At 36.0% G+C, this 27742-nt stretch overlaps 1 protein-coding gene across 2 annotated transcripts in view; it reads left to right on the forward strand.

The window, feature by feature from the left end:
- Positions 1–27742, forward strand: part of LOC145662672 (tyrosine-protein phosphatase non-receptor type 5-like) — a 52895-nt gene that overhangs the window by 13191 nt on the left and 11962 nt on the right. For both annotated transcript variants that reach the window (XM_081728485.1, XM_081728486.1), the window contains exons 3-6: positions 1554–1831; positions 11050–11305; positions 22416–22667; positions 26522–26799. In XM_081728485.1, the coding sequence (XP_081584611.1) occupies positions 1554–1831; positions 11050–11305; positions 22416–22667; positions 26522–26799 (1064 nt within the window). The remainder of the gene's footprint in view (positions 1–1553; positions 1832–11049; positions 11306–22415; positions 22668–26521; positions 26800–27742) is intronic.

Here is a 27742-nt window from a genome sequence, read left to right on the forward strand (position 1 = left end):
GGGCTTTAGACTCTACCAAATCGCAAGAAAATCACGCTTCTATCGCATGCATGAAAATTCGGCCTAATTCGTACCATATTCGCTCTTGAGAATGTTACAAAATTTTATGGTTTGGTAAAGAAAAAATCACGCAATTTCATTTTGGAATTTCAGTAGACACCCTGTATAATCTATGTAATGGGAAGATTGGCGTGGGAGACCTGGGTTCGATTCCCGGCGGGAGCTCATGTGGTTTGGATTCCACGTTAATCAGTAGGTCCACGTCTCATATAGCCTCGCTGCTGAACGGGACGTTAAACTCAAAATCAACTCAACTCTGTAATGGGAAGAAAATCCACATGTTGTGGAGAAAGTGTTTTGAGGGATATATTTCTTACATCAAATGGAACAAAAAGTTTATATAAAAATGGGCTGCAAAGACATTCGCGTAGAAGCTAAAAATGTGAAAGGTATTGTTGAAAATCTCTAAGCTGAATATAGATGTGTATATATTCTGGATTATTAGGCATCAGACTGATAACATTATGTCTTTAAAAGAAATTGAAACTTCTGGGTGCATGTGTATTGTGCATACGATTGCCTAAAGATGATATTTTTATTTTGTAGGGCCTTTATGCTTCTATTGAAGTACTGCTTAAGGTCGAGGGTACCTTGCTCATCAGAGGTCAGATTTTTTCATGTGAACATACTAAATTTGTTTTAGTTCGAAATTTTTGTTTTTTCGTGAAACTTTTCACTTGTTTAAACTTTTTGTCTGTGTTAGGGTGTTGTTCCATTTGATGTAAGGAGACACATCTTGCGGTTTGTATATGCATTTGTTTTGCATCATTGTATATACTTATATTTGTCCATTATTTTGATAAAAGATGATATTTTTATTTTGTTAGTGATAACGTTAATCGTGAGAATCATAGGTTTTGGACTGATCATAATTCTCACTGTACGAACATTTCCAAAGAGGTGTTTCAGACAGGAAAGTAGCGTGGTGTAGAATGTGGGGACATCTGTTTTTGTTGGACCGTTACCTATCGATACCACCTCAATGCTGAGCAGTATTTGGAAATGCTGCAGGGAACATTGTTTCCTTCGTGGCTAAATAAACATGGAACCTTCCTCTGTTATTTTCAAGAAGTGAATGATGATAAAATAGTTCATGAGATGATTCAAAGTTAGTGGAAACTAAAGTATCCTGAAAAAGAATTACGGGACTACCATGTTACTCGCCATAAGATTACATCGTTTAGAATCGAATTTGTAACCCTTTGGACTGGAATTGAGTGCTCTGTGATAGGTCACGAGTTTTCTATTACTTTTTTAAAAAGCTCACTTACAGTCTCGGTTCTATTAAAACAGCATTTAAATGAATTGTTTTTAACATAGTTGTTACCCCAATTACAATTCGGTAATATGTTATAGACCGCCAGTGTTTTCTACAATACAGAAAGTAGCTCTAAAAGAAGGTAGGAAAACTTAAAAAGTTCTCATAACTGATATAAACAATTGGTTTAATATACTTTGTATAATTGAAATAATATAGAATTTTGTTTTTTAAGGTGATTGTGTGGCTTAAGAATCACTTGCTGCCAAAGGAGAAGAATTTTTCAGAGCAATGGATCTTCCATCCAATTGTAAAGCCACCGGTGGAAAAATGTGACATGGTGCAGCCTAAGGGTATACCTGAGGTGCTAAGTGAATCAGCTGAAAAGCGACCTGAGCCAGTTCGAATCAAAGCCAAAGGACTTCTCGAGAGGAGAGGTTCCAATGCAAGTCTTACGATTGATTTGCATCCTAGTCAAGAAAATCTATGTGTAGCAACACCAACTCGTGAATGGTATGGTTTTTTGCCTTTACATTATCTTACTAGAAATACTTTCTCTCATTTTCTAAAGTGTAAGTGTTACCATTATTGCTCTTAAGAAGGAAATTGTATTTTATATATATATAAGTATATAGGTTGTCTGAAAAATATTGAGCCTTTGAAGGTTGAAATTGAGAATACATTTATTGTAATTTGAAATAACGTTATGAAATAACATACGCACCACTTTGTACGATGACCTACGGCCATTTTTCCGTCAACGATATAACCCGTCGCTATAGAACTTCTGTGGGTTCTGGACAAAAAATTGACACATAGCTTTCACATGTCTCTTTTAAAACTAAGGTAATACCTTTCAGAGAGTTATACAGAGAAGAAAACAAAAGATAGTCTGGCGGTGCGAGTTCTGGACTATGTGGTGAATGCATTAAAACCTCCCAGCCAAGTTTTCTCAATTTCTGTAGGGTCGATAAAAATGCTGTATGGAGTTGTTAGTGTGGTATATGAAATAATTTCTGTTGACCAGTGTCGGCCGTTTCATTTGAATTATTAGGTGCACTTGCGCTAATTGTCCAGCATAGATCGGAATATTTCGTTCTGCTTGGCAACAGCAGCTCGTGATGCACAATACTCTTCTAACCCGACCAAACACGCAGCATAACCTTTCTGGGCGTCAGTGTGGGCTTTGTCAGAGACTAGGGAGCATTTCTTCTCTTTGACTACAATCTTTTTCACACATTGTTGTTGTAGGTTATCCACTTTTCATCATTCGTGATCAACCTCTTCAGAAGTGGCTTGAGACCGTTACGTTTCAATAGAGGTTCCAGGGTATCTGCAGGTCAAGAAAGTCAAGGAAAAGTCAAGAAATCTAATACTAGGTCAAGAATGTCAAGAAAAGTAAAAAATGGTCCGGTAGGCAGGGTTTGAAAAAACCCGTTAAAAAAAAAAAAGCCCAACCCACCTGGGCCCATGTGGGTTTTTTCGAAATATTTCAACGTTTTTGAGGTAGAAGTTTTAAAATGTGATTTATATTTCAAGATTATCATTGTCACAATTGTCACAACAATTTTCTATTCACTGCAGTTTTGAAAAAACGGCCGTCATTTTGAATTTTACGTGGGATCGCTGCCAAAGTATATACAGCTAATTTAGAGTGTCTCGTGCTTCTATTCTGAACATATCAACTTAAAAGACCAAAAATTGCACTTTGTAGCGTAGATATCCGCTATTTCGAAAAAAAGAATGGCCGCGATTTTGAAATTCTACGTTGGTATGCCGCCAAAACCTATACAGGAAATTTAGTGTGTCTCGTGCTTGTACCCTGAAAATTTAAACTTAAAAGACCGAAAGTGATACCCTGTGGTATGTGTGGTACAGGCAGACGAACGAACAAATGTAGATCGAATCATCCCAGTAGCCTCAGTGACGTTCGCCAAATATGAACACCAAATATATTAATTTAAAACAAAGATATAATTCATGTTTTATAAAATAAATGTTTCAAAATGTCTTATACGACATAAGTATTTTCCAGTGTAAAATAAATAGTTTTATTGTTTCATCTTAACCGGCCATTAGTAGGGGATTAAAACAAAAACACCCTAAAATACTGCAGTACTTGGCCAAGAAAATTTGTAAAATCGTCAAGAAAAGGCCAAGAAATTTGGATTCTCAAAACTTGTAGACACCCTTGAGTCATCATGTAGTACCCAAACGCCGAGCATTCTTCAAATGGTTTAACATTGTTTGGTGATTGATGTTTAGGTCATTAGCGATGTCGTGACTACTTACATACCAGTCGTGGCCTGCTTTCGCCAGAATATTATCCACTTTTGCTGTGATTGATCGCCCACTGCGAGGAGCATTTTGGACATCGAAATTTTCAGAACGAAAGCGATTGAGTAATCTTTCGGCAGTTACTTTTGATAACGTAACGTTACCTTGCTCATGCACAGCACATTTTATTTTTACACGGGCCTGCACAGCATTTGCTCCTTTATTGAAATCTAATCGCAAAATGTAGCGCAGTTCTGCTGAAAGTTCACTCACCTTCACGTCGCTAACCTTACTTTGATTATAAGAACTTCAACGTTTTTTCCACATTTCCTAGTTTCAGTTATTGGCTGTTACATGACGTTAGACCTGAACCATTGCAACTCATGTACCCTGAAATTTGGGATACCAACGCCATCACGTTCGCAGAAGGCTCAATATATTTTCGACTATCTGATACTGTGTCTCTTTCCCGTACTCCATAGTATATCTTTACTCTTTATGTATAGTACTTCCTTGAGAATGCGTAAATTTGATGGAAGCTTATTCAATACTTGAATATCTGCGTTAAGTGTTTAATATATCACTGGATTATCTGCCGTTGGCATTCGAAGCGAAGAAAGCAAAACGCAACTTCAGATCAGTGGCATAGGAATCCGGTACAAGCTCCGTTCCTGATAGTTTTTCTTTAATCTATCAAATAATAATAACTTACGTTGGTTCTCATATTTCACATATATTTTAAATTTCGAATAGATGTGTTAGATTATCAGAATTAACAGAACGTCAGTAAAACTCGCCACCATCTCATAAATTAATTTTTCACAATACATTTGACAGCTGTCAGACACCAATATTAAAATAGCCTATGATCATACCGATGATATAAGATATATTTACACGTATTAAGTTATATTGTATTCCCAAATGTTAACGAAGGTAACTAGTCAACTACTTTTGCAAATTTTATTAGAAATGTAGCAAAATCTTTACACGGTTTGTAAACAGAAATTATACGAAACGAAAATGAATTTAAAATACACTAATAATAAAATTAACTGTATTATGTCTGTTTATCTCTTTGAGGTAATTCAAGAATTCTTCCTCAGTCACGATGTACGTTGAAAAACTAAGGCCTAAAACTCAAACCTATTTATCCACATTAGATGCAAATATATATATTAATATTATAAGACCGATTCCATTTCAAATCGTCCAGGCAAGACATAATTGGTCCCCATCATAGTCTCAGACTTCATTCATATTTTTTATATGGGATCTACATTCAATATTATTAGACCCATATGTTTTCTTTTTGCTGAAAAAAAATTCTTCTTCAATATACAGCCTTCCAAAATGGCGGCCTCCTCTCGGATTGCTCGAAAACCTGAAAAACATGTAAAATTAAAAGTTTTATTGTAGAGAAACGGATGTACTTAGTAACATAAAAGCAATAGCAGGAAGAATACAAAGTAGTATGTTTTAGTGAAACTTATATGTATTTCATTGAAAGGTTTTATCTCGTATGTTATTAATAGTTTGCAAAATTGTGTGTGAATTTCACTTAATGTTTCCTATCATTAATAAAACCAAATCGTCGATTTAAACTACGTCTGTAAGTTGAAATATTATTATTATTGCAGAACCTCTCGTAACTCTTCACATCAAGTTGGAACTTGTTCAAGAAGTTTTGCTGCAACTATTAAACAGTTTGTTACGTGATTCGGTGTCGTGAATAGTGTCCTAGTGTTCTTTGAAACCATGGAAATTTTCTTCACGGGTAACATGACATTGTAGTGCACTAATTACAGTGTTTGTGTGAATAACAATGGACAAGTCCTATTACAGTAAGGACAGTATTAAATGTGTTGATTATGCTAAAAGGCATATGAGGATTGTGTACAGAAAGAATTCTCGACAAAAATTTTATCTTGCGGTAAAATATATGGATTGCCTACAGCGTGTCTGCTTAAACGAACTATTAGGGGAGGATAATTATTTGCGTACTGTACTCAAAGCGATTTGAAACGCAGTATGAAAAAATTTGAGAGGTGAATCCTTCACCGTAGTCTAAGTTTCACCCTTAACGGCCGTTTTAATGGCGACACATTCAAGTTTAGTACGTGAACTATCTGGTTAAGAATTTCCAAATCTACATTCAGAGGAACAAATTCTTCATCTTGCTGGTGCATAATTTCATCTTTACACTTCCTTCCGTTGTCACCAATATCACACACACATTCAAAACGTTGTTCACGGTAAATATTCAAAGCCCCCTTTACACAAAATCATCCTCTCCAAATACTACGTTTTGCCGGGCACTCTGTACGCAAGACATATATTTTGCCGCAAGATAATTTTTTTGTCGAAAATTCTTTCTGTACACAACCCTCTTATACCTTTTAGGATAATCAACACGTTTAATAGGTCCTTACTGTGATAGAACTTCTCCATTGTTATTCACACAAACACGCACTACAATGTCATGTTACCAGTGAAAACAATTTTCATGCTTCCAGAGAACACTTGGACGATATTCAGAACACCGAATCAAGTAACCAACTGTTTCGTGGTTGCAGCAGAACTTCTTGAACACGTTACAACTTGTCCAGCAGATATCACTTCGCTTCTTCAACAAGTTCGAATTTGATGCGTAGTTACAAGAGGTTCTGCAATAATAAAATAATAATAATAATAATAATAATAATACAACTTACAGACGTATTTTTATTCGACAATTTGGTTTTACTAATGATAGTAAACATCAAGTGAAATTCACACGCAATTTTGCAAACTATTAATAACACACGAGATAAAACCTTTTAACGAAATACATGTAAGTTTTCGAAAACTGTGATGATGATGTGAAAATTGTGCTTTATGTGATGTTTACAATCATTAATGAATACCAAATATCAAATAAAAACCACGTAGTGTCATTTGGAAAAAAAGTTCTACCAAGTTGGCAACACTGCCAATAGAATTGCAACGCACGTAAAAATAATCATATTGATACAAATCAACTTTCTGAATTTCATCATAATTTTAACGCATCTGATTTAACGCGAAATGTACGGTATATTTTATTTTCCATTGTTGTGAGCCGATTTTGGGTCCGAGTTGGAAACCCTGTAACTCGAAAACGAAGCAGAATTTGACTCATGCTTATAGGGGCTTTTCTACTTGATTTGATGTCAGGGTTCAACTCTCAAAATTTTCATACTCTCTTTCAAATCGCCTTGTGTACAGGACCTAAATGCGGGGCCGCGGTGGCTCAGTGGTAGAGCGTTCACCTCTGGTGCTTGGGGTCCCGGGTTCGATCCCCGCCCCCACCAAGTGAACTTTGTGGTGGACAAACCGTGTGCGTGGGTTTTCTCGGGGTTCTCCCGTTTCCTCCCACTTTCTTCATTCCACCATTTTATTCATTACTCATCATCACCGTCTCCTTTAGCCTAACCGGCATAAGCGTGGGACGTAAAACTCAAAGATTTCATTTTCATTTCAGGACCTAAATGCCTATAGGAAATATTTACCTTCCAAGTACAAAAATCGAAATTTCAGTAATTAATTGCGAACGTTAGGGGGTGCAGCCGCATGAACGGTTAACGGATATTAAATACTTAGGTACTTCTCCAATAGCTGTAAGAAATGCAGATTTTTAAAAGGTGGGTTTTTTGAGAAAATGGAGGCCAAACATGGCGTCTTAATGAAATTTTCAGCTTTTTATCATACAATAACGTAGGATGTTATAATCAGAAACGTAAGTCCTTTACATTTTCAAGAGACCTTATCGAGTAGATTTCGATGCTTAAAGCAGAGGTTGATACGGCTCGTGAGGACAGAAATAAAAATGTTTGAAGTTAGCAAAATTTTTACCAAAGTTGGCAACATTGCGAGTGAATTGCGCGATTCCTATTGGACCAACAGACGTATTTTTCTCTTCCACCGAAGCATACTACTTTATATTCTTCCTGCTATTGCTTTTATGTTACTAAGTACACTCGTTTCTCTACAATAAAACTTTTAATTTGACATGTTTTTCAGTTTTTCGCGCAATCCGAGAGGAGGCCGCCATTTTGGAAGGCTGTATATTGAAGGAGCAATTTTTTCAGCAAAAAGAAAAAATACGGGTCCACTAATTTTGTATGTAGTTTCTTATTTTAAAAAATAAACTAAATCTCTGAGACAGTCGTGTGGACCAGTCTGGACGATTTGAAATGGAATCACTCATATATATATATATATATATATATATATAAGGGTGGTCCTTAATTACATGGCGAATTTTTTTGCCTGAATTTCTTTACTCCCAACCCCTAAATTGGTTCCATGTCGGACCCAATTTATCCATGAAAAAAATTGGCTCAATCGAAGAATATTTAACCGACCTCCAAGCGACCTAAATTTGAATGCATATCCAATATGTTAATATATAGGAATAGTCTGGGGGAAAGGGACCAAAGCTTGGATACAGGGATTGGAAGTAATCCACATCTGACCCGCATGATAGCGGCCATTTTGAAGTCCGCAATTTTGTATTCGGACCCAAAATTATAAATAAAAATGATGTTTTGTGACATCGTTTTTAGGTAATCTTTCATTATAAAAATATATCTTCCTATATTTTCAACTTATCTTTGGTCATTTAATTCTTTTTAGCTTTGAAATAATAGTTTATTATCTTTCAATATTGTTTTTTTCTTTATAAGTTACTGAAATATTAATAAACTATTACATACATATAACAAGGAAACAATTACATATGTTGTTATATAATTACATCCCGTCGAAATACACACCAGCCTATATTGAAATTATTTATATGAAATGAAATTACATAAATAATATAATGAATGTTTAAAATGATAATAAAAGAAAGCTGAAGGCTGTGGATAACTAGCCAAATTCTACTGCATCATTAAACCAATTTTTGTAGCATCTGGTTACTTTTTGATGTGTTCATTGACTATCTGCAATAGACATTGTTTCTCTTTTTCGTCCTGGTCCCGTGTTCTTGTATCAGTTTTACACCTCTCTCTGCAACATCATTCACCACCACAATGTTTTTCAATATATTCAACCCAGTTGAAAGTTCACATATTCTTTCCAAGTAGATGGGCATGTGAATTTCTTTTTTACTTTATGGTGTAATTCAAATAAGGGAAACTATTCAACAGTCTTATAAATCTGCAGCCCCTACAGAGATATAAACTCACAGAATATTAAGTTGTATTACTTCGGAGTTTTTATTTTCCATAGTTGATAATTATTACATGTTCAGAGATAAGTGGAAAATAGAGGCAGACGTCTGTTTGTCGTCAAAAGCTACCTCAAAATGATATATCATACGAGGTCATTTCTATTTAAAATTTTGTGCCCGAATCCAAGATGGTGGACGTAAAGATATGCCTCATCTCGGTGACTACTCAGTATCAGGTATGGATCTACTTCTGCAACCTCTATCCAAGATATGATTCCCTTCTCTCAGCCATTTTTAAGTTACAAGAGTTTATTACAAACTTTTGCCATATACTATACATTGTAAAGGCATTCAGATGTTAGGTCGCTTGGGGGTCGGTTAAATATTCTTCGATTGAGCCAATTTTTTTCACAGATTAGTTTGGTCCGACATGGAACCAATTTAGGGGTTGGGAGCAAAGAAATTCGGAAATCGAAAATTAGGGGTTGGACAAAAAAATGTAAAACGTTTGCAAAAGTGTGAAGATCATACCTAGTGTGAAAATCATCAATTCACCATCATAGTATGGTGTCGGACCTCCTTTTGCGTCCAAAACAGCTTGGATCAGACGTGGAATGGACGTATACAGCTCCTGAATCGTGGTGTTGTACCCTTGTTCCTCCAAAACATGCTCCAGTTCCTTAAGGGATGCTGGTGGAGTGTAATGAGACCAAACACGCCTTTGTAACTCAGACCACAATGGCTCAATGATGTTCAGATCTGGTGATTGTGGGACCCAGGGGAGGTGTGATAGCTCCTGGTCATGCTCCTCAAATCATGATTTCACCGTTTTTGCAGCGTGACAGGGTGCCAAATCATCTTGGTAAATGCCATCACCATCAGGGAACAATATTTGGGCCATGGGTAGAACCTGGTCCCCCAAAATGGCCTCATACGCCTTAGCATTCATCATTCCATACAGGGCTATGATGGGACCTGCAGAAAACCACGATATCACTGCCCATACTGTAACAGAACTACCTCCATGCTTTACAGTTCGAAGCAGACAGTCTGTATCATAGGCCTGTGACGGTGTTCTCTATATGTAAACACGACCGGTTGTTGGAAACAAGAAGAAGGTCGATTCATCGGATCACATTACGTGTTTCCACTGCTCATGAGTCCACGCCTTGTGGTCCTTGCACCACTGGATACGCCTCTTCGCATTTATTGCTGTGACCAGGGGTTTGGCGATAGCGGCCCTGCCATGAATTTTCATTTTATGAAGATCCCGTTGCACTGTTTTCGATGAAACCGGGTTATGTAGGCCCGAATTGAGTTCGGTTGTAATTTTCATAGCAGTGGTCTTCTTTTTAGCTGCTACAATCCGTTTTAATGCCCTCCGGTTCCTATCTGACAGGATTATCTTTCGACCACTGTTGTACTTTGCAGACGTCGTTTGCCCATGAATTGTATATGCCCTCGTGACATTGGACACAGTGCCTTTGATACCCTCACAATGTTTGCCACTGTTGCCACTGAAGCTCCAACCAGACGGGCACCAACGATCATGCCTCTTTGGAAGTCTGTTAGGTCGCCCATTTTTAACCGCACTCTACGATGTATTGTTTTTAAGCTGTTGGCCTCTGAAGTTCATGTTCCCACGCTTTCGACACTCTGTCACTCCTAAACGAAACGGAATTTCCCCCATGTTCACTAGGACTTTTTTGCTTCTTTTTAGATGTACTATCACGCGTCCAAGTTTGTCCACGCAGTTACCGTTCACCCTATATATATACACACACAAGTAGATAGATAGTAACATTGTTGGTTACTTTCCAGTCCGCATCCATATAATTTAATTAAGTTAATACTGAGAAACAACTTACGAAATTTAGAAAGCATTTTGTCAGTATCGTTTAGTTTTCTTTGGTAATAAGCTTTGTTGAATGCCTTTCACAATGGGTACTATTTTTTTTTTTTTTCTTGCTTCCTCAATAAAGGGAATAGTATAACTTTTGACTATGCTGTTGACAACATCCAATTATAATCTAATGAATATAACAGTAAAACATTCATAAAACACAAGACTCTGAAGGCAGCAAAATTGAAGAGTAGTAGCATAATAATAATATAAGTAGAAATAAGGAATGTAATAATTAACGAAATGACCTATTAAAAGTTACGTCAAAAAGTAACCAGTAAACAATTATACAAGCCTCTGTAAATGACTATACAAGCCTTCCTTTTTCAATAGTCGTTTCTCTTCTGTTTCCAGCACTGCCGAAGAATACTTATTGTCAGCAGGCAACAGACTAAGTCGACGTCAATTACGCTCGTGTCTTAAAGATGTGAAGCTTCTACATACTGAATTTTGGGATATTCCATCAAATCATCCGGAACGATCTGAAATCGCAGGAAGTGGAACGAAGAATCGTTATCGTACAATCATTCCTAACGAAAGGACCAGGGTTCATCTTCCTGAGAAGAATGACGATCCGTTAACGGGCTACATTAATGCAAATTTTGTTAAGGTAAGAAAGCGAAATTAAGTATTTCTGTTAATAACTTGAAGTAGGGCAGGTTTAAACCAGGTGATTTAAAAATAATAATAATAATAAGCGTATTAAAATGAATAAATAAGAGCAAAAGTGCCATAATTCGTGTGAACGTTATGGTGAAATTTTCTCGTATGTCAAACTATCTACAAGATCTATTTTTACACATTACAAACTCAGGAAACATGAATATAAATCGTTAATTAAAATCAAAAGTATTTTTGCATATGTATATGTATGAATGGTTGAGCCAGAATGAACTCAGATTATTCATTCATATCTTTATTCACTGTTTTTTAATTTTTTTGTATTGATGTTCAAATTAAGTCGCTGTATTATTTCTGACTCATTCAGCTAACTTAGACTAAATTAGATCTATATTATGTAGTCGTGTGCAATTGTCCATTTATTTTAATAACGTGTATAACTCTGCAGTGATTTCACTTGTGCAATTATGTATCTTTTCGTACTTCTGAAGTGACTCTTAAAATATTTACAAATACGTAAGATCAGTACAGCATATTTCTATCAGGTGTCCTCCGTGCGTAAGTCGGTAGACTTGTCGACTGTGTAATCATCTGGTTCCACGTTCGAGTCCAGATGGAGAATCATTTCTCTTTTGTGCAAGCCGAGTAGTGGTTCGAATCCCACTTCAAAGGTTGTCAGGTTTTTCAGAAAGAAAAAAGTAAGATATTACAATTTTTAGTTTCATTGAAAAACATAATTAGGTCACATAAAACAAGAAAAGTGTATTACATTTCTCAGATTTCATGTTAAGCAGCACGTCTTCGTATCAGTAACCTCGGTGTTGAAAGAGACATTACACTCAAATGCAACCAATCTAGTATGTCCAATTTCTTATTGCCTTTAACTTGTATTTTAATGAAGATTGTATCTCTCACATTCTTTTTGATATGTTCAAAAATATTCGCAGACACATTTACAAAAGTCACAAGCGCTTGGAGTTCTGTTTTTATTAGTTCACAGTAGCTTCTTTAACTCATATTAGTATATCACGATCGATCGAAACTGCGACATGATTGAGACATTGTTGACAGATGCTAATTCCAAATTGTTCGTAATCATTCATAAAGTGGGAGTGTCGGCTAGATAGGAAGTAAAAGTGCATCCTGTTGTATTTTCTCTCTGCATACTGTTATATCGCAGGATTGCGTTGTGAGAAATCAGTTTAAAAAAATGCACTAACAAATCGAATATTAAAAATGTCCAGGACTGATTTATTTTGTTTATTAAAAAAAGAAAGAAATCGTTTTATGGGGAAAATAAAAACGTATAGTGTACCAGAAAAACCCAAAACTTACTGGAAAAACATAAGAACTGGTAGCTTTATTAAGTTATAGGTCCCGTTCTTCGACACCAAATTTTGAAACCTTTTCTATCCACATGTAACCTAAATAAAGCAAATCTATTTTTATTAAAAAAAAAATGGTTTAAACAAACAAAGAAATATGGTTTCTGCCAACCCTGGTTTAAACCCTGCACACGTACTCACATTTCCCTTCCTCTCAATGTGATGAGCGCATTCGGTAAGAGTTGTCTCTTATTCAGTCAACGAAGAAAATGAAAGGTACGGAGGTAGTGGTTTTGTAAGGCACGGATGAACCAAGAATTTAATTTTTAAAAAGAAAGACTAAAAAGCGTAGTAAATATTGGCACTATAGTATCACAAACATAGCACGTTCAAATACTCGTGGCATGTTTTTTTAAGTATCATTTTGAAATTCCGCCCCTACAGCGCTGCGTACGACATCCCGTGCATGCGCACTGTTTATCTACATCTGTTAGCAAGCCACAGAAACCATTAGGGAAACATTCGGCCGTATTTGGGTTTGTTTGTGAATATTCGGAATGCCTCTACCGATTAAGAATCTCGTCGACTGTGAAATATGCACTGCGATTCGTTTTATTAGTACTAAAGACGTGAAAGCAGCTGAAATTCATCGCCAGGTAGTGAAGTTTATGAAGAAAACATAAGCAAAGGAATGGTACGGAATGGAAATTGGTTAGAACTTCTTAAGATGGCCGCACGAATGTTCATGTTAAACGAAGTGGCCGACCTGTCATCACTGAAGATTGGTGCAGAAAGTTGACGAAAACGTGAAAGAGAACAGACCCTGTACTATTTCGTCGTTATCTGATGAAGTTTCACCTTCAAGTTGCAAGAAGTGTTCTCTATGAAATTGACTACACGTATAAAATACTGAAAGTTTTTCTCATGCTGGGTACCAAAAATGATGACTGAGGTAAACAAAACAAAACGTCTAGCTTGTACGCTGACTTTGCTTGAGCGGTACTATAAGGGAAGTTATGATTGTTTTAAGCAAAATTGTCGCAGGCGACGAAACATAGTTGGCTTATGTTACACCGCAATCGAAACAATTAATGGCATTCAGCATCATCTGAGAAAGTCAAGTTCAAGCAAACAATTTCAGCTTGATCTGTACTCTGTTTTGGGACAAGAAATGGCGTTGCGTATAATATATATTTGCGCCTCGTGGTGACAATAAATTCTATAACGTATTGTGGTACCTTACAAAAACTGCGCCGTGCAATCCAAGACAAAAGACGTGGCATGCTGAGTAAGGAGACCGTTTTGCTTTATTACAATGCCCATCCACATGAGGATACTCAAACGTAAAATCTTAGCATCATTTGGCTGGAAAGAACTTAATCACTCTCCGTGCAGTCCTGATCTAGCGCTCATCTACATATTCTTGCATTTGAAGAAGCATCTGAGTGGTCAGCACTACGACGACGATAATAAGGTCAAAACGTTCTTGTTTCAATGATTGTCAAATCAGGCGGCAGACTTCTATGAAGATGATATTCAAAAGTTTGTTGTACCATACGAGAAGTGCATTAATATTCGTGGAAACTATAAGTATTCAACTTTACGAAATCACTAGTTTCTCTAACTACTTTTGAAGAACTCTACAGACATACAGACCAAATTAGGAACACCTATAGTTAAACTAGTTACGTGGTAAGAATCAAAATATTTGAAGAGACAACACTGTTGTCGAATGGAGACAGACTTATGAATGGCTTTAATATTTGGAAGCTTTTAAAAATTACATTCAACTGACTTTTAATAGGTTCCTGTACAACTTTTGCTTGTTCCCTTACGTTCAAGTTTTTTGTTGATTGAAGGTGACTGTCACCAAATACTCATCACATTGAGAATAATATAAACAGAGATAAGTATGCTTATAGAGTGCAGATCAAAAAGTTATTAGAGGACTCACGGTTTGAAGTTATAAACACAGTAGGGAAAAAAATATATAGGTATGTAACTATTGCTTAACCCATTTATTTCCGCTGTTCCAAAAATGGAACATTATAATTTTTGTTTATTTTTATAATATATAAATAAATATATAGATGAGGCATATTTTATAAAATTTGTCTGGTACCACTTCGTAACTACCGGTGCTTGGTATCACTTTATACCAACTGGTGTGCACAGTATTGCCAACCACCTTTTGCGCTTAGCATGCATGATGGCTTCGAAATCAAAGTAATTACTTTTGTTTAACATGGAAATGTTTTATGTAATTTTTCCTTAACTGATATTTTCCTAACATTCGCAATTTTAATGTAATATAATTGGTTTTCAAGGAAACTCATTTTTCCGCTGGCACCGTTCTAAACTAACATGTTCCAATATTGAAACAACGGGAGTGAATGGGTAGGTGTGACAATAGTATTGAATGTTCCATTTTTGGAACAGCTGAAACAAATGGGGGGCTGTAATTCATTAGCAGTTTCAGAATGAACGTGTAAGGCATGGACCACATTATAATAGTTATACTGTACTATCTGTTGCACATATTGTCATATGAATACATAAGTTCAGGTGTATTTTTGTTATTCCAGAGTAGACATGCGCATATTTGCACACGTATAAAACAGCTGTGGAGAAAATTCGATTAGAAGAAGGAATAAGTATACACATAAAATATTTTCTTCTTTGTCTATGTCTGAAGTGTTGCACCTATAGGTATATTGGTATCGCGAAATAATTTTCTTTCAGCCTTATTAGAACTAGGAAAGGAAAAGATCGTAGTAAATTTCCTTTACATTATTTGTTACATCTGTGATACACGGAGATGGAATGAAGTTACAGGATTGTAAAGATGAAAGAATATATTGAGAAAATTTTATTCGGGCTCCTGACTACAAGTAGCTGCAAATATAGTACTAATTATTCATGTAGTCTACAATTATGTAACGTTGTTTCGTCAAGCCTTTTTGACAGTTTTTTTTTTCCTTTTTCTCGATTTCCTGTTTTCACCAGCCGAGTACCGAAATGTTACCTTTTGTAAGCCCTCTGTCTTTCCACATCATTGCTCTTCCTCTGTTTCAGCTTGAGACTTAGTTACCCAAAGGCGAGGATATGCATAACGAAGCAATAGCATCTGCCATATCACGAAACAGATTTGAACTAATCCACACATGTGACAACAGAAATATCAACAGTAACGACAGATTTGCAAAAGTAAAAAAGTTGTGAGATACGTTGAACGAATGATGGTTAAATAATTATGACAGCGAGGTAAATATTCATGTAAATGAAGCAATGATACCATACTATGGACGACACAGTGTAAACCAACGTATACAAGGGAAACCAATTAGATTGGGCTACAAAGTTTGGTGTTTGTACACCCGGTTGGGTTATCTTATCAGAGGGAAATCTTATGAAGGGGCAACAACTGTAAATACACTATCGTAGTTGAACTTTGGTGTAGGAGAAAGCGTTGTTCTTGATTTGCTCTAGGCATTGCCAGGGGGATCCAACTACAATTTTTACTTTGACAAGTATTTCACCACAATTCACCTATAGGAAGAAATAAAGAAACAAGGACATGACACTACAGAAACGATCAGGGCAAATTGAGTTGAAAACGCACCACTTCTTGGTTTGAAAAAGCAAGAAAGAGGAGCATTTGATCAGGTAACATGCGAACAGTGGTATAACCCTAGTTCGATACAATGACAATAATATTGTTACCATTGAGTCAAATCAAGCAGGAGTGCATCCCATGGCCAAAGTTAAAAGATGGAATAGAACATTGAAGAATGGCATCGAAGTAAATATGAAAGCTGCGTTTATCAGTTACAGTCTCTTCATGGGTGGCCTTATCGCTTAGATGGGAATGTCTCAAATTTGAGAATCAACATACGAATGAAGAAGTGGTACTGACAGTTGATTGGTTTTCCTACAAATGTGTCTGTCATCAACGCTTGGTTACTGTATGGCATGAGTTGTAAGAGGAAAGGCGATAAAACTGGGCCTGTTAGGATTGGAAGATTGTCCGGGTTTATTTACGAAAGTACGCAGCCCGCAAGAGTATTGGACGAGCACCAACAAGAGTGAAAAGCGTTGAAAATTGAGTGCTCGAAGAAGTTCGATATGACAGGGAAGCTCATTTTCATTGTTAGTGTCGAGGAACAAACAAGATATGTGTACTGTGTAAGAAGAATACTGCAAAAACGTGGCAGATTTGCAATATTGCACTGCACTCCCGATGCTTCTTAGAATTTCATACACGATAATATCACATATTATCGAGACTCTTTGTCTTTCTCAGATTTAGGTACTCCAATATTGGATAGATAAGGCTGACAGAACTCATTAACATAATTTTCTATGTGAGTATATGATTTGGATTATTCATTTTCTATCTAATAATAATATATTGTGCTTATCTCTCTAAACATATTATTGTATGCTCTATTTAAAAACTAGAAATTAGTTGGTTTTAAAAATACTTTAATAATAAATACCAGTACTGCAACTCAAACTCAAAATTGGTATTAGTTTTTACCTAAACGTATAGCTGTCCTGTTTTGCCCGCTGTTCCATTATTAGAACATGGTTAATCAGGTGGTTAATGAAGGTTAAGAAAAAAGTCAATCACTGCATTGGACTAACAGTCGTCAAATATAGAAAGTAACAAAAATTATTAAATTTGTGAACAAAAAATTAATTTGGGAAAAATAGGAATTTCAAGCAAGTGGTAAGTTTATCGTCACAACAGTAATTTTACAAGTATTTATCAATGGTGAATACAATTGCACAGTACATATTCCGTTACAAAAGAAGTTCTAGTGCAAAATGTTTGAAATAGTACGTTGTTGAGAAGTAAGGAAAAGTTTAAACCTAACCATTTTTGATACGAAAGAAGTGCAAAATGAAATTCTGCGAAGTACAAAAATCTTTCATGTGAGCTTCCCAGAACACTGACAAGACGAAGGAGATTCTGAACCAATTTAGTGTATGTTAAGTGCATTTGAACGTAGTAAATGGTTATGTTTTGTACAAATTACATAAACATGCGTCAGATCAGATCCTGAAATAACTATTATGAATATATGTTTAACGTCCCATAATCATGCACCGAAGTGAAGGAAGAGTGTGATGATGAGTATTCGAATATTAGAGATTACTCTTTCACTTCATACTGAGCAAAGGTATTGACTTTTAATTAACTTTCCAAATCTACTAGTTTACCAATAAATGACGATATCACTTTCTTCTTTAATTGACTTATAGACATCCAATTAATCAAGAAACTTCCTGTATCCCAAAAACTATTCCAATACTTGAGCCACACCTGGCATTATCATACACGTAAAATATCAGTAGCCACACTTGGCTCTTTAACCTAAAATATTAATAGCCACTTCTGACTCATATACAATTACAAGTATCTTCAGCCACTTACGGCTCCATTCCAACCATCAACACTATTTGTAATACATAGTAACACCTTTCATTTGTCCTGTTCGTTTCTCAACATTTAGTCCGGTTGTTCACAATCAAACTTGGTCCTAAACTTTTAAACAATGCCCAAGCATAACTCATTAAATCCTAACATCCTTCCGAGGATTACCGAAAGAAAGCAGAAAAAGAAATCAGGCATTACGTAATTATAACAAAAGAAGACCAGCAATTAAACAACCACATTTTTTTATTATTTTTACAGCCCGTCATTAGATTTCTTTCTTCGTTTGCTGTCCAATCTTCTCACCTGTTTTTCCATCATCTTGTCATTCATCTCATGTATCTTCTGTTCCCTCGCCACAAACTCAAGAAACGTAAACTTTTAACAGTTCGTGCCTTTGGTTCAAGATCTGCACCTCTTCTTTCTCATTTCTTTTGCACTGCCTGATAGTTCGAACTTTCTATGCATCGTATTTTTTCCGATAACTTCTAGGTCTTCTAGATTTGCCATCCTTGTTTAAGTGCCTCCGACTGATTCCTACATCTTTTTTAATAAATAGAGACCGGATGTTTAGGCACTAAAAACCTGGAAAATAGGCAGGCAAATAGGCACTAAAAATTTAAGAAATAGGCAGTAAAATGTAACTCGAAATAATGAAGATAAATACTCAATATAATTAAAAAATAGATTCAAGTCATAGATAATGTTCAATGAATATAGAAACATACTTCTTTGTTAATATCTTCTTTTATTGTACATATAAAAACGAAGCTTGTTATGCATTCCATATATACTGGGAGAACCTGAAAGATGTGCACATACGTCAGGAGGTGATTCATGATATCAAAAGAAGACAAAAAGTCCTTTTGTATGTTATCGAATTCCACGTCGTGTAGGAGTGACAGGGGGCGAACTTGGAATCCAAAATCAAATCCTGACAATTGGAACGAGACATAAAGGCGTACACATACTTCGGGAGGTGATTCCTGACATTCAAGAGGATCTTTTGTCTTCTTTTCATGTCACGAATCACCTCTCGAAGTATGCGCACATCTTTCGGTTTCGTTCCAATTGTCAGTATTCGATTTTCGATTCCAAGTTGGCACTCTGTCACTCGTACACGATACGGAATTAGACAAAATACACGAGGACTTTTTGTGTTCTTTTGATATCACTAATCACTTCCCGAAGTGTGAGCATATCTTTGAAGTTCACTCTGTATATATATTGCAACGTACCACGTGCTTATGTTTACAAACACCTAATATACACACATATATGTGTGTATTATTGATGTTATATAAATTACATTTTTCCCAATGAAGGCTTAATTTCAAGAAAATGCATAGAATAGGCAACATTAGGCACTAAAACAATTATTTAGGCAGTAAAGGTCGAAATAGGCAAAATAGGCAAAATAAAATTGGCTTAAATCGAAACTATAACCCTCCATATAAACTTTAAAACGTTATTTTTGATCATATCTTTAATATTAAAGAATAGGCATTTTGCCTAACATCCGGTCTCTATTAATAAACCTTCCTGTGCCATGTTCTGTTGCTGTGTTTGAATTTGGTGAACCATTTTCCGTTGTTTGACTAAGCTCTTGACTGTCCTGAGCCGATTGTAAAAGCATTGTCTCTATAGTTAAAACCTGATTTGCCTCATCTATTTTCGATGGTAAAACTTCTGTATTAACACCACCTTTTCTAGCTTTATGCCTTTTTGTATTGCTGTTACTTTCTCCCAAACCATCCATTGACAGGTTTCCAATAAACTGGATACTGTCCTGTTATACAAGGTGTCTCAAAAGTCTCTTTAACAGCCGTGCTAGAGCCGTGTAATTCAGCGATTGGTATTATCTGATGATACAGTAATACTGTATGGATAAGGGAAACTTGATTGCTGTAGGTGACCATCTTGATATCCGCCATATTGGATTGAGGTCATTTTTTTTAATGGAAAGATATATGTGTGGCATATAATTTTAGGCTAGAATGTTACCAGAAACACGAACATGAAGGTAGTTTTTAGATACCTTTAATCTGTGCAAAGTTATTGCTCTATAAAGTGTGGTCAATGTGTTCTCCATGCTCCTGTAAACACATCCGTATGCGAGTTTCCCATGAACGCGAACATTTTTAAATGTTTCTGGAGTTATAGCATCAGGTGACGTATACCAGGTATTGGAACTGCATATACCATACCCTTGAGATGGCCTCATTAGTAGTAATCAAGGAGAGTAAGGTCTGGAGACCTGGGTGGCCACTCCATTGTTCTTCGTGTGCCAGTTCACCTACCAGGAAATAGGACATTAAGGAACTGCTTAACCATTGTCCTGTAATGAGGTGGTGCAGCAGCATATTGCACTGTGGGGAAAGACCCATCCGGGATACACGCTGGAGGTAAGATATAATCTCGTAATAATTGCAGGTGGCTGTCTGCACTCAATGTCCCCTCAATGAAAAATTGACTTATGATATGGGTATCCCATATTCCACACCACACCGTGACTTCGTCTGTCCCAACCACGTTTCCCAGGTTTACCGGTGTGGATTCTCCAAGAACCAGTAACGCATGTTTCAGTTGACATCACCGTTTGTATAAAAGAAATGTCTCATTGCTACGCAAAATGTTGCGCCCGAAGTCAGGATCACGTTCAAGTTGATCGACACACCACTCACGAAACTGCATCCTGCTATCAGGATCATCCTCACTGAGATGATGCATTTGCATCTTGTATGGATGCCACTTTTGTTCTTGTATAATCCTGCTAATCGAACTCTTACTAACACCACATTGGACGGACAGTCGTCGAATATTTTTTGGGGGGTGACTTCAGGAATGCTACCAGAATTGTCGGTGTTGTAGCTTCATCCGTTGTTGTTTTTGGTCGACGTCTATCATGCACTGCACCCGTTTCTTTAAATCGCTTAAGCACTTTACCAACACTAATATGTGACACTGGCGGCCTAAGCGGATATCTTTGATTGAAGTCATTAGCAATGTCCCGTGAACTCCTTTCGGCAGAAGTGTGGATGATCTCAATTCGTTCCTCAAGGAATAACATCGTCTGCTTCATCACTTACACTGCAACAAGAGAGATATGATATCAGTTATCACGTATTTAACATTGCATCAGTAATTTTGTAGAGATACAATATATCTAAAAACTGACTCCATATTCCTGTTTGTGGTTACATTCTGGTCTGTATCACACACATACCTTTCTTATTTTTTTTTAAAAGGATCTCAATCCAGTATAGCTGAAAACAAGATGGCCGCCGCCGTGGACACCCACAGCATCAAGTTATCCCTACCCATACAGTATTACTATATCGTCAAATCATGCCAATAGTCTGAACTACACGTCTCGAGCATGGCTCCTGGGACACCCTGTATGTGATTTCCTCTCTTGCATCTAATTTGACTTCCATTTGTCTGACTCAGAGGTGGAATTGACGATGAATCTTTAGCTCGGGTTTCGTGAGTTATGCTTGGGCATTGTTTAAAAGTATCAGACAAAGTGTTGACCATGAATAATCGGACCAGGTATTGAGAAATGGTAAGGACAAAATGAAAGGCGTTACTATGTATTATAAGTAGTGTGTAATGGTGTTGATGGTTGGAATGGAGCCATAAATGGCTGAAATTGTTTGTATGTTAGATATGAGCCAGAAGTGGCCATTGATATTTTAGGTTCAAGGGCCAAGTGTGACTATTGATATTTTAGGTATATGATAATGTCAGGTGTGGCCAAAGAGTTGGAATAGTTTCTGGGATGCAGGAAGTTTCTTGTTTGATTGGATGTCTAGATTGGTAGACGAGTGACTTGATGTAGTGGCATAAGTCAATTAAAGGGTGGGTGACTGTAAAAAAGGTGTTATCGTCGTTCATTGGCAAACTCTAGTGGATTTAGGAAGTTAACTAAAGGTAAATACCTTTGCTTAGTCTATAAAATGAAAGAGTAATCTCCATTACTCTAACAATAAAATAATGATAATGATGGAATTAAGGAATTGGGAGGAAACGGGAGAACCGCGTGAAAACCCACGCGAACGATGTATGTCCACCAAAAAGTTCACTTGGCCATACTGGAATCGAACTACAGAGTCCCACACTAAAGATGAACGCTATACCACTAAGTAACCAAGGCCCTTTATGTGTATGTTGTTACATTAATTGTTTAGTATCTTAAAATTTTCGAATTTATGTGAGTTCTTTGTGTTTTTTGTGTTACATACTTATTTGAATTGAAAACTGATAAACTTTTGGTTGCGTTACTTTGAATATAGTATGTTCTAATCAGTATTTTTTTTTCTTTTCTTTTGCAGGGCTATGATGGTGAAGAGAAAGCGTATATTGCTGCGCAAGGACCGTTACCTCACACTGTCAGTGACTTCTGGGAGATGATATTTTGCCAGCGAGCTCCGATTGTTGTAATGATCACTAAACTTAAAGAGAAAGGACGGGTGAAGTGTGAGCCATATATTCCTGAGGATACCGGTGTGTATGGGAACATAGTTGTAACTGTGAAGAGAGTAATACCAAGAAACGGATATGTCATAAGAGAATTATTTGTTCAGGTAAGTTTGTGAAATATTGTTAGAAATAATATTAGTATTTTGTAATATTTATGATAATCAATCAGTCATAGTTCCAAAAGCGAGCTTAAATAGAGGAGAGCTCTATATGTTGAACTATATAGAGATGTGGACAAATTATTTGCAAAATGGACTTCTTAGAGCAATATATGACATTAGTTCCATAGTCTTGAAGATGTTTCCGTTGTGTTTCGTTTACACTGTGTGAGATTCTCTGATCTGCTTTCAATATTCTTGAAGCTGTCTATTCATTTTAAATATTTGTATTGTTGTTAGCCTCGGCTAGCTTGGGACCTCGCCCTCAAATCCTCGCGCCTATTGACATACCTCTGATTTTAAAGTATATCGAGATATAGCCATCCTATTATAACAATTGCAATACCCACTTGTTTTCTTCGCTTCTAAGTTAAACATTAAAATAATGCTGAAACACGTTTTTACTTAACATGTCTCTGCTCTTAAAGAGATTTCGAGATATGACCATGTTATTGTAACAATTATAACCTCGACTCTTATTCTTCCTACTTCTTTTCTTTCCTTTTAGGGACAATATCAAAACATGCTGAAACAATACAGTTATTTGAAATAAAAAATCTAAATACAAAATTTTATACCTCCAACTTTAACGAATTTCAAGACACAACTATCCAATTATAACAATTGTAACCCGACCCTTTATTCTTACCTTCTGGGACAAATAAAAGAAAATGGTGAAACACGTGTGTCGTTATTTTAAATGAGAAGTACAAGTACCGAATTTCATTCCTGCAGAAAGGTAAACAAACAAATTAATAACAAAAATCATTTAGAAGCCATTTCATTGGAAGTGCTTATTTCAGAGGTTCTTTATTCTTGTTTTATAATAAGCCAAACTATTTAGTGATGGAATATGCAAAGCATTTAGTGAAATGAGTATCTTTGGTATCTATTTATGTATAAATGAGTCTGAGCCAAAGTGGACTCAAATAATTCGTATCTTTATTCATTTTTCTATTGATATTGCGAAGTCGGTGTATTTCTTTGATTTGGACCAATAAAAGTCGTTATTAACTAACTTGAACTAAATTAGTTCTTCTGTACTCCGTAGTACTTTGAAATTGTTCATATGTAATTCTGTGTAATGGTTTTACTTGTGCAACTGTTTATCTTTTTGTCCTGAAATGACTCTTGACAGTTATATTAAGAAGCATGTAAAGATCAGTACATCGTATTTTTTTTTATCAGGATTCCTTCGTGAGTGAGTCGGCAGACGTATCACATTTGTGGCCAATTAGTCTCGGTTCCGAGTTCAAATGGAGGACAATTTCTCTCGGATGTAACTCGAGAAGCGGTTTTTATTCCGCTTTAAGCTTATATGACCCCTTCCAGCATAACCTGGTTGTTGCATAATAACATCAAGGCGAAACAAACTTATTTCTATCCATATATGATATGAATATATAGAGCAAATTATTTAAACCATAAAAACCTGGTTTAAACCCAAAAAACCGGTTTATTTGGTTTTTTTAATAAAAACCATGGTTTTTGCCAACCCTGTTTAAAATCAATCTGAAAGGCCTACGAGAAGAGCCCAGTTGAAAGGACACATTCTTACCATGTAGAGAGAGGGCGTTAAGTTTTCAAATTTATGCGCAACATTGATTGAAAGTATGCCGAAAAGAATTAGCCGTGGTTGTAACCAGGGGATTATACAGACCTGATGCAATAATATAATATCAGTGACTAGTCCTATATGCTGTTTTTAAAATACATTTCAGTTGTTTCTTTCACTCCCGTATATGTAATATTAGACATCCGTATGGAACGTAATTCCTTGTATATGTAGACTTGTAGCTCAGAACTTACAAAATTTCTTGCAGCTCATTGTTAGAAAATATGTTCTTTCGAAATCACTACGTTATTCGTTTTTACAAAAAAATTCAAAGGGTGTTCCAAAACAACTGAGAAAGTATTTAACGTTGGAAGGCACATGCCTTAATCATCAAAGAAGTGATCACCTTTCTCGAAGTACTATTTGTAGCTATCCTCCGTATGTAGAATGTAGTTAATACGTATTAAGTACGTTTTATTGAAAAAAAAATTGCTGTGTCTCAGTAGTTTATTTATTTTATTTGGAGCAAAATGTGGCAAGAGTATATACTTAGAATTTCTAGTAAAATACTTGCGGAATAACCTGTACCTATAAAGAAATTTACTAATCAAATATTGTTTTCAAAACTTAATTATTTATCTATTTCCATTTCCATTGTTGAACAAAGCAGTTCATTTTTTCTCATTGTTTTGAAGAAAAAAGTTTACTATCTCTATTGGTTTGTCCCTCAGTCTTACATCTAGCTCATGGTTGCGATTATTCGCAACAAATCATAATGCCCTAAATTGCTAACATGATACTACGTTGATTATCCCTTGTTCCAAGTTAAGACAGCTTGGGGGAAAAGTTAGGGTACAGTTATACCGAAGTTTTCTTATTCCATCCTTCCTTTTTCAATTTTCCTATCTTGAATCATTCATTCTTCATAGAACAGCGTGTTTGTGGCGATTTTAGCGATCACTTAAAGGCAATTCAGGTTTGGAGCAGAAACCATGTATAGATACAAAAAAATAAGGAACGATATAAACTGCTTCCAAAATGAAATCCTAAGAGAATTTCACAGCAGAAAAAATATTAAATATGCCACAATTTTTACATACTGAGAGTTCCGGATCCCGTATGTGCACCTGTAAAACCTTTGCGTGCAGATTGAGAATAGGCCGTCAAATTAAAAAAAAAAAAAAAATCAGTTTTATAACTTTAGGCTAAGCTGGTTTGGGTTAGTAGAGTAGCTTAGGTTAAGTTTAGGCTCGAACCTGGGATCTTTGGTGTACAGTTTCCGAATATCCCCGTTTTCACCTCAAAATAATCATAATCAATGCGGCCGCCCTTTTTGGAATAGGGTGTACCTTAATGTAATTTTCGCAGTGATACGAATTCCTATAGCACTCATAATTGTTTCATACTAGTAACGCTATACTTGTAAACATTAAAAGCAGCTTCCTTACACTCAGCAGAAATAATTCACCTGTGGAAAATATGTAATACATGCAGAAATAATCTACCTGTGGAAAATAATATGTAATACAGTCCTCTTTCGTATACACTGACTCATTTTTATCGTGCTATAGCAGTTGTCATGGTTTGAGAGTAATTCTAAACTTGTAGACATAAAATACAACTTCACTACATGGTGCAGAAATACTCTCCTGACGGAAACTAATATAATCCTTTTTCGTATGAAATGACTTATTTTAACAGTAAAATTACCATTTTATGACAACCTATTCTTTATCTACACCTAACTGTTTTCAAAGAGATACGTATGTTTGCACGTACCTGACAGTACTAGTTCACTGTCTATCTTTTTCCATGCGTTCCTTAGCGTTGTGATTTTTATGCTGTTTATTCCATATAATGGGGTAATGATATACCAAAGCTGTTAATTTTTCCTTCATGTCATCCATTTTCAGACCACAACTATTGCATTCGGTTTACAAGTGAAGAAATCAGAATGGTAAATTCCAAAATTCGAATTAATGTGATAGTTGGATAGGTTAGTGATCGCTGATGATTGATTGTGTGTCCAATTTTAATAACGTATAAACTGTTTTCGTATCGATGATAGATCTTGAAAGAAGTGTAACTGATAAGTAGTCGAACCATTACTTAAAAGAAAGAAAAAATAAAAATGTTTTGTGAACTCCAACATAAGAACTATTTGAAGAATATTAAAGTAATAATTGACTCTTAAGTTTTGAGATTTAATTGTCGAACTTTTTACGTATTGTATCCTTGATTATAGCGTGGTGAGGAGTACCATCAGGTACTGCACTATTGGTACACCGCATGGCCCGACCACAAAACACCATCCAGTGCCAAGTCGCTCGTTTCTCTGGCAACAGAAGTGGAAGCCGCTCGACGAGACAATAATGGACAACCAAAGGGACCTGTGGTAGTACATTGCAGTGCTGGAATCGGGCGTACAGGATGTTTTATTGCAGTTTCGATAGGAATGTGTCAACTACTAGAAGAAAATAATGTTGACATTCTTGGTATTGTGTGTGCGATGAGATACGACAGGTAAGTCATTTTTATGTTCATATTTTAAAGTTTAGTTGAGGTTTATGGGGAGTGAAGATAATACAGGTGGGAAAAGAAGAGAGAGCAAGTGATATTGGTGCTTTGTAGGTTGCTATACAAAAGGAGTTACGATTATGAAGACGTTGTTCCTACTTGATGGCAAGAAAGAATTTTTCAGTTTTCGATAATACGTGTTTCCCTCCAATCTAGATCAACCAAAGTTGCTTTGAAATACATACTGTACGTCGCATATATGAATTCGATGCTAAAGGGTATATATATATATATATATATATATATATATATATATATATATATATATATATATATATATATATATATATATATATATATAAAATCAAGTAGCTGAAATGCCCGTTCTTCGCGCGGAGGAAATAGGTTTGTGGAAACTTTACCCGATTAAGAGTCATTTTTCAATGAAAGTGTAATGATAAAAACGCATATTCTTTATTAACATAAATTGTGAATCCCGTACCACCCTTAGGACACACCCTTTAATCAAAATAACATGATAAAAATCCAACTTGAGATAGGTACTGTGTACTAATTCATTTCAAACGGGTTTGCCATTTTTCCTGATGCGATCTCAAATAACATCAATTTCAATGTGGTTAAATAATTTTAGAAATTGTTCCCTTCCTCCCATTTAAACAGAATTTTGGGGGCTGCAGGATATGTGTGGCAAATTGACAACCTCATTGGTAAGTCCCTCCTCACCCTCCTTGCTGATAGGGCATGAACTTACACGGTATCGGAAATGTCACTAATCATCTCAGCGACCCCCGAAACAACAGATTCCACTAACAGGCCCTATCAGTCGTTTCTGATTTCTATGTGTGACTCCCCTACCTATCTTGTTATTTATTCGACTCGAAGAGCAACACCTATGAGAATATCAAGTGCTGAGTAAAATAAATATAAA

Source organism: Thermobia domestica, chromosome 10, assembly GCF_964235325.1.
Source record: "Thermobia domestica chromosome 10, izTheDome1.hap1.1, whole genome shotgun sequence".
NCBI classification, from domain to species: Eukaryota; Metazoa; Arthropoda; class Insecta; order Zygentoma; family Lepismatidae; genus Thermobia; species Thermobia domestica.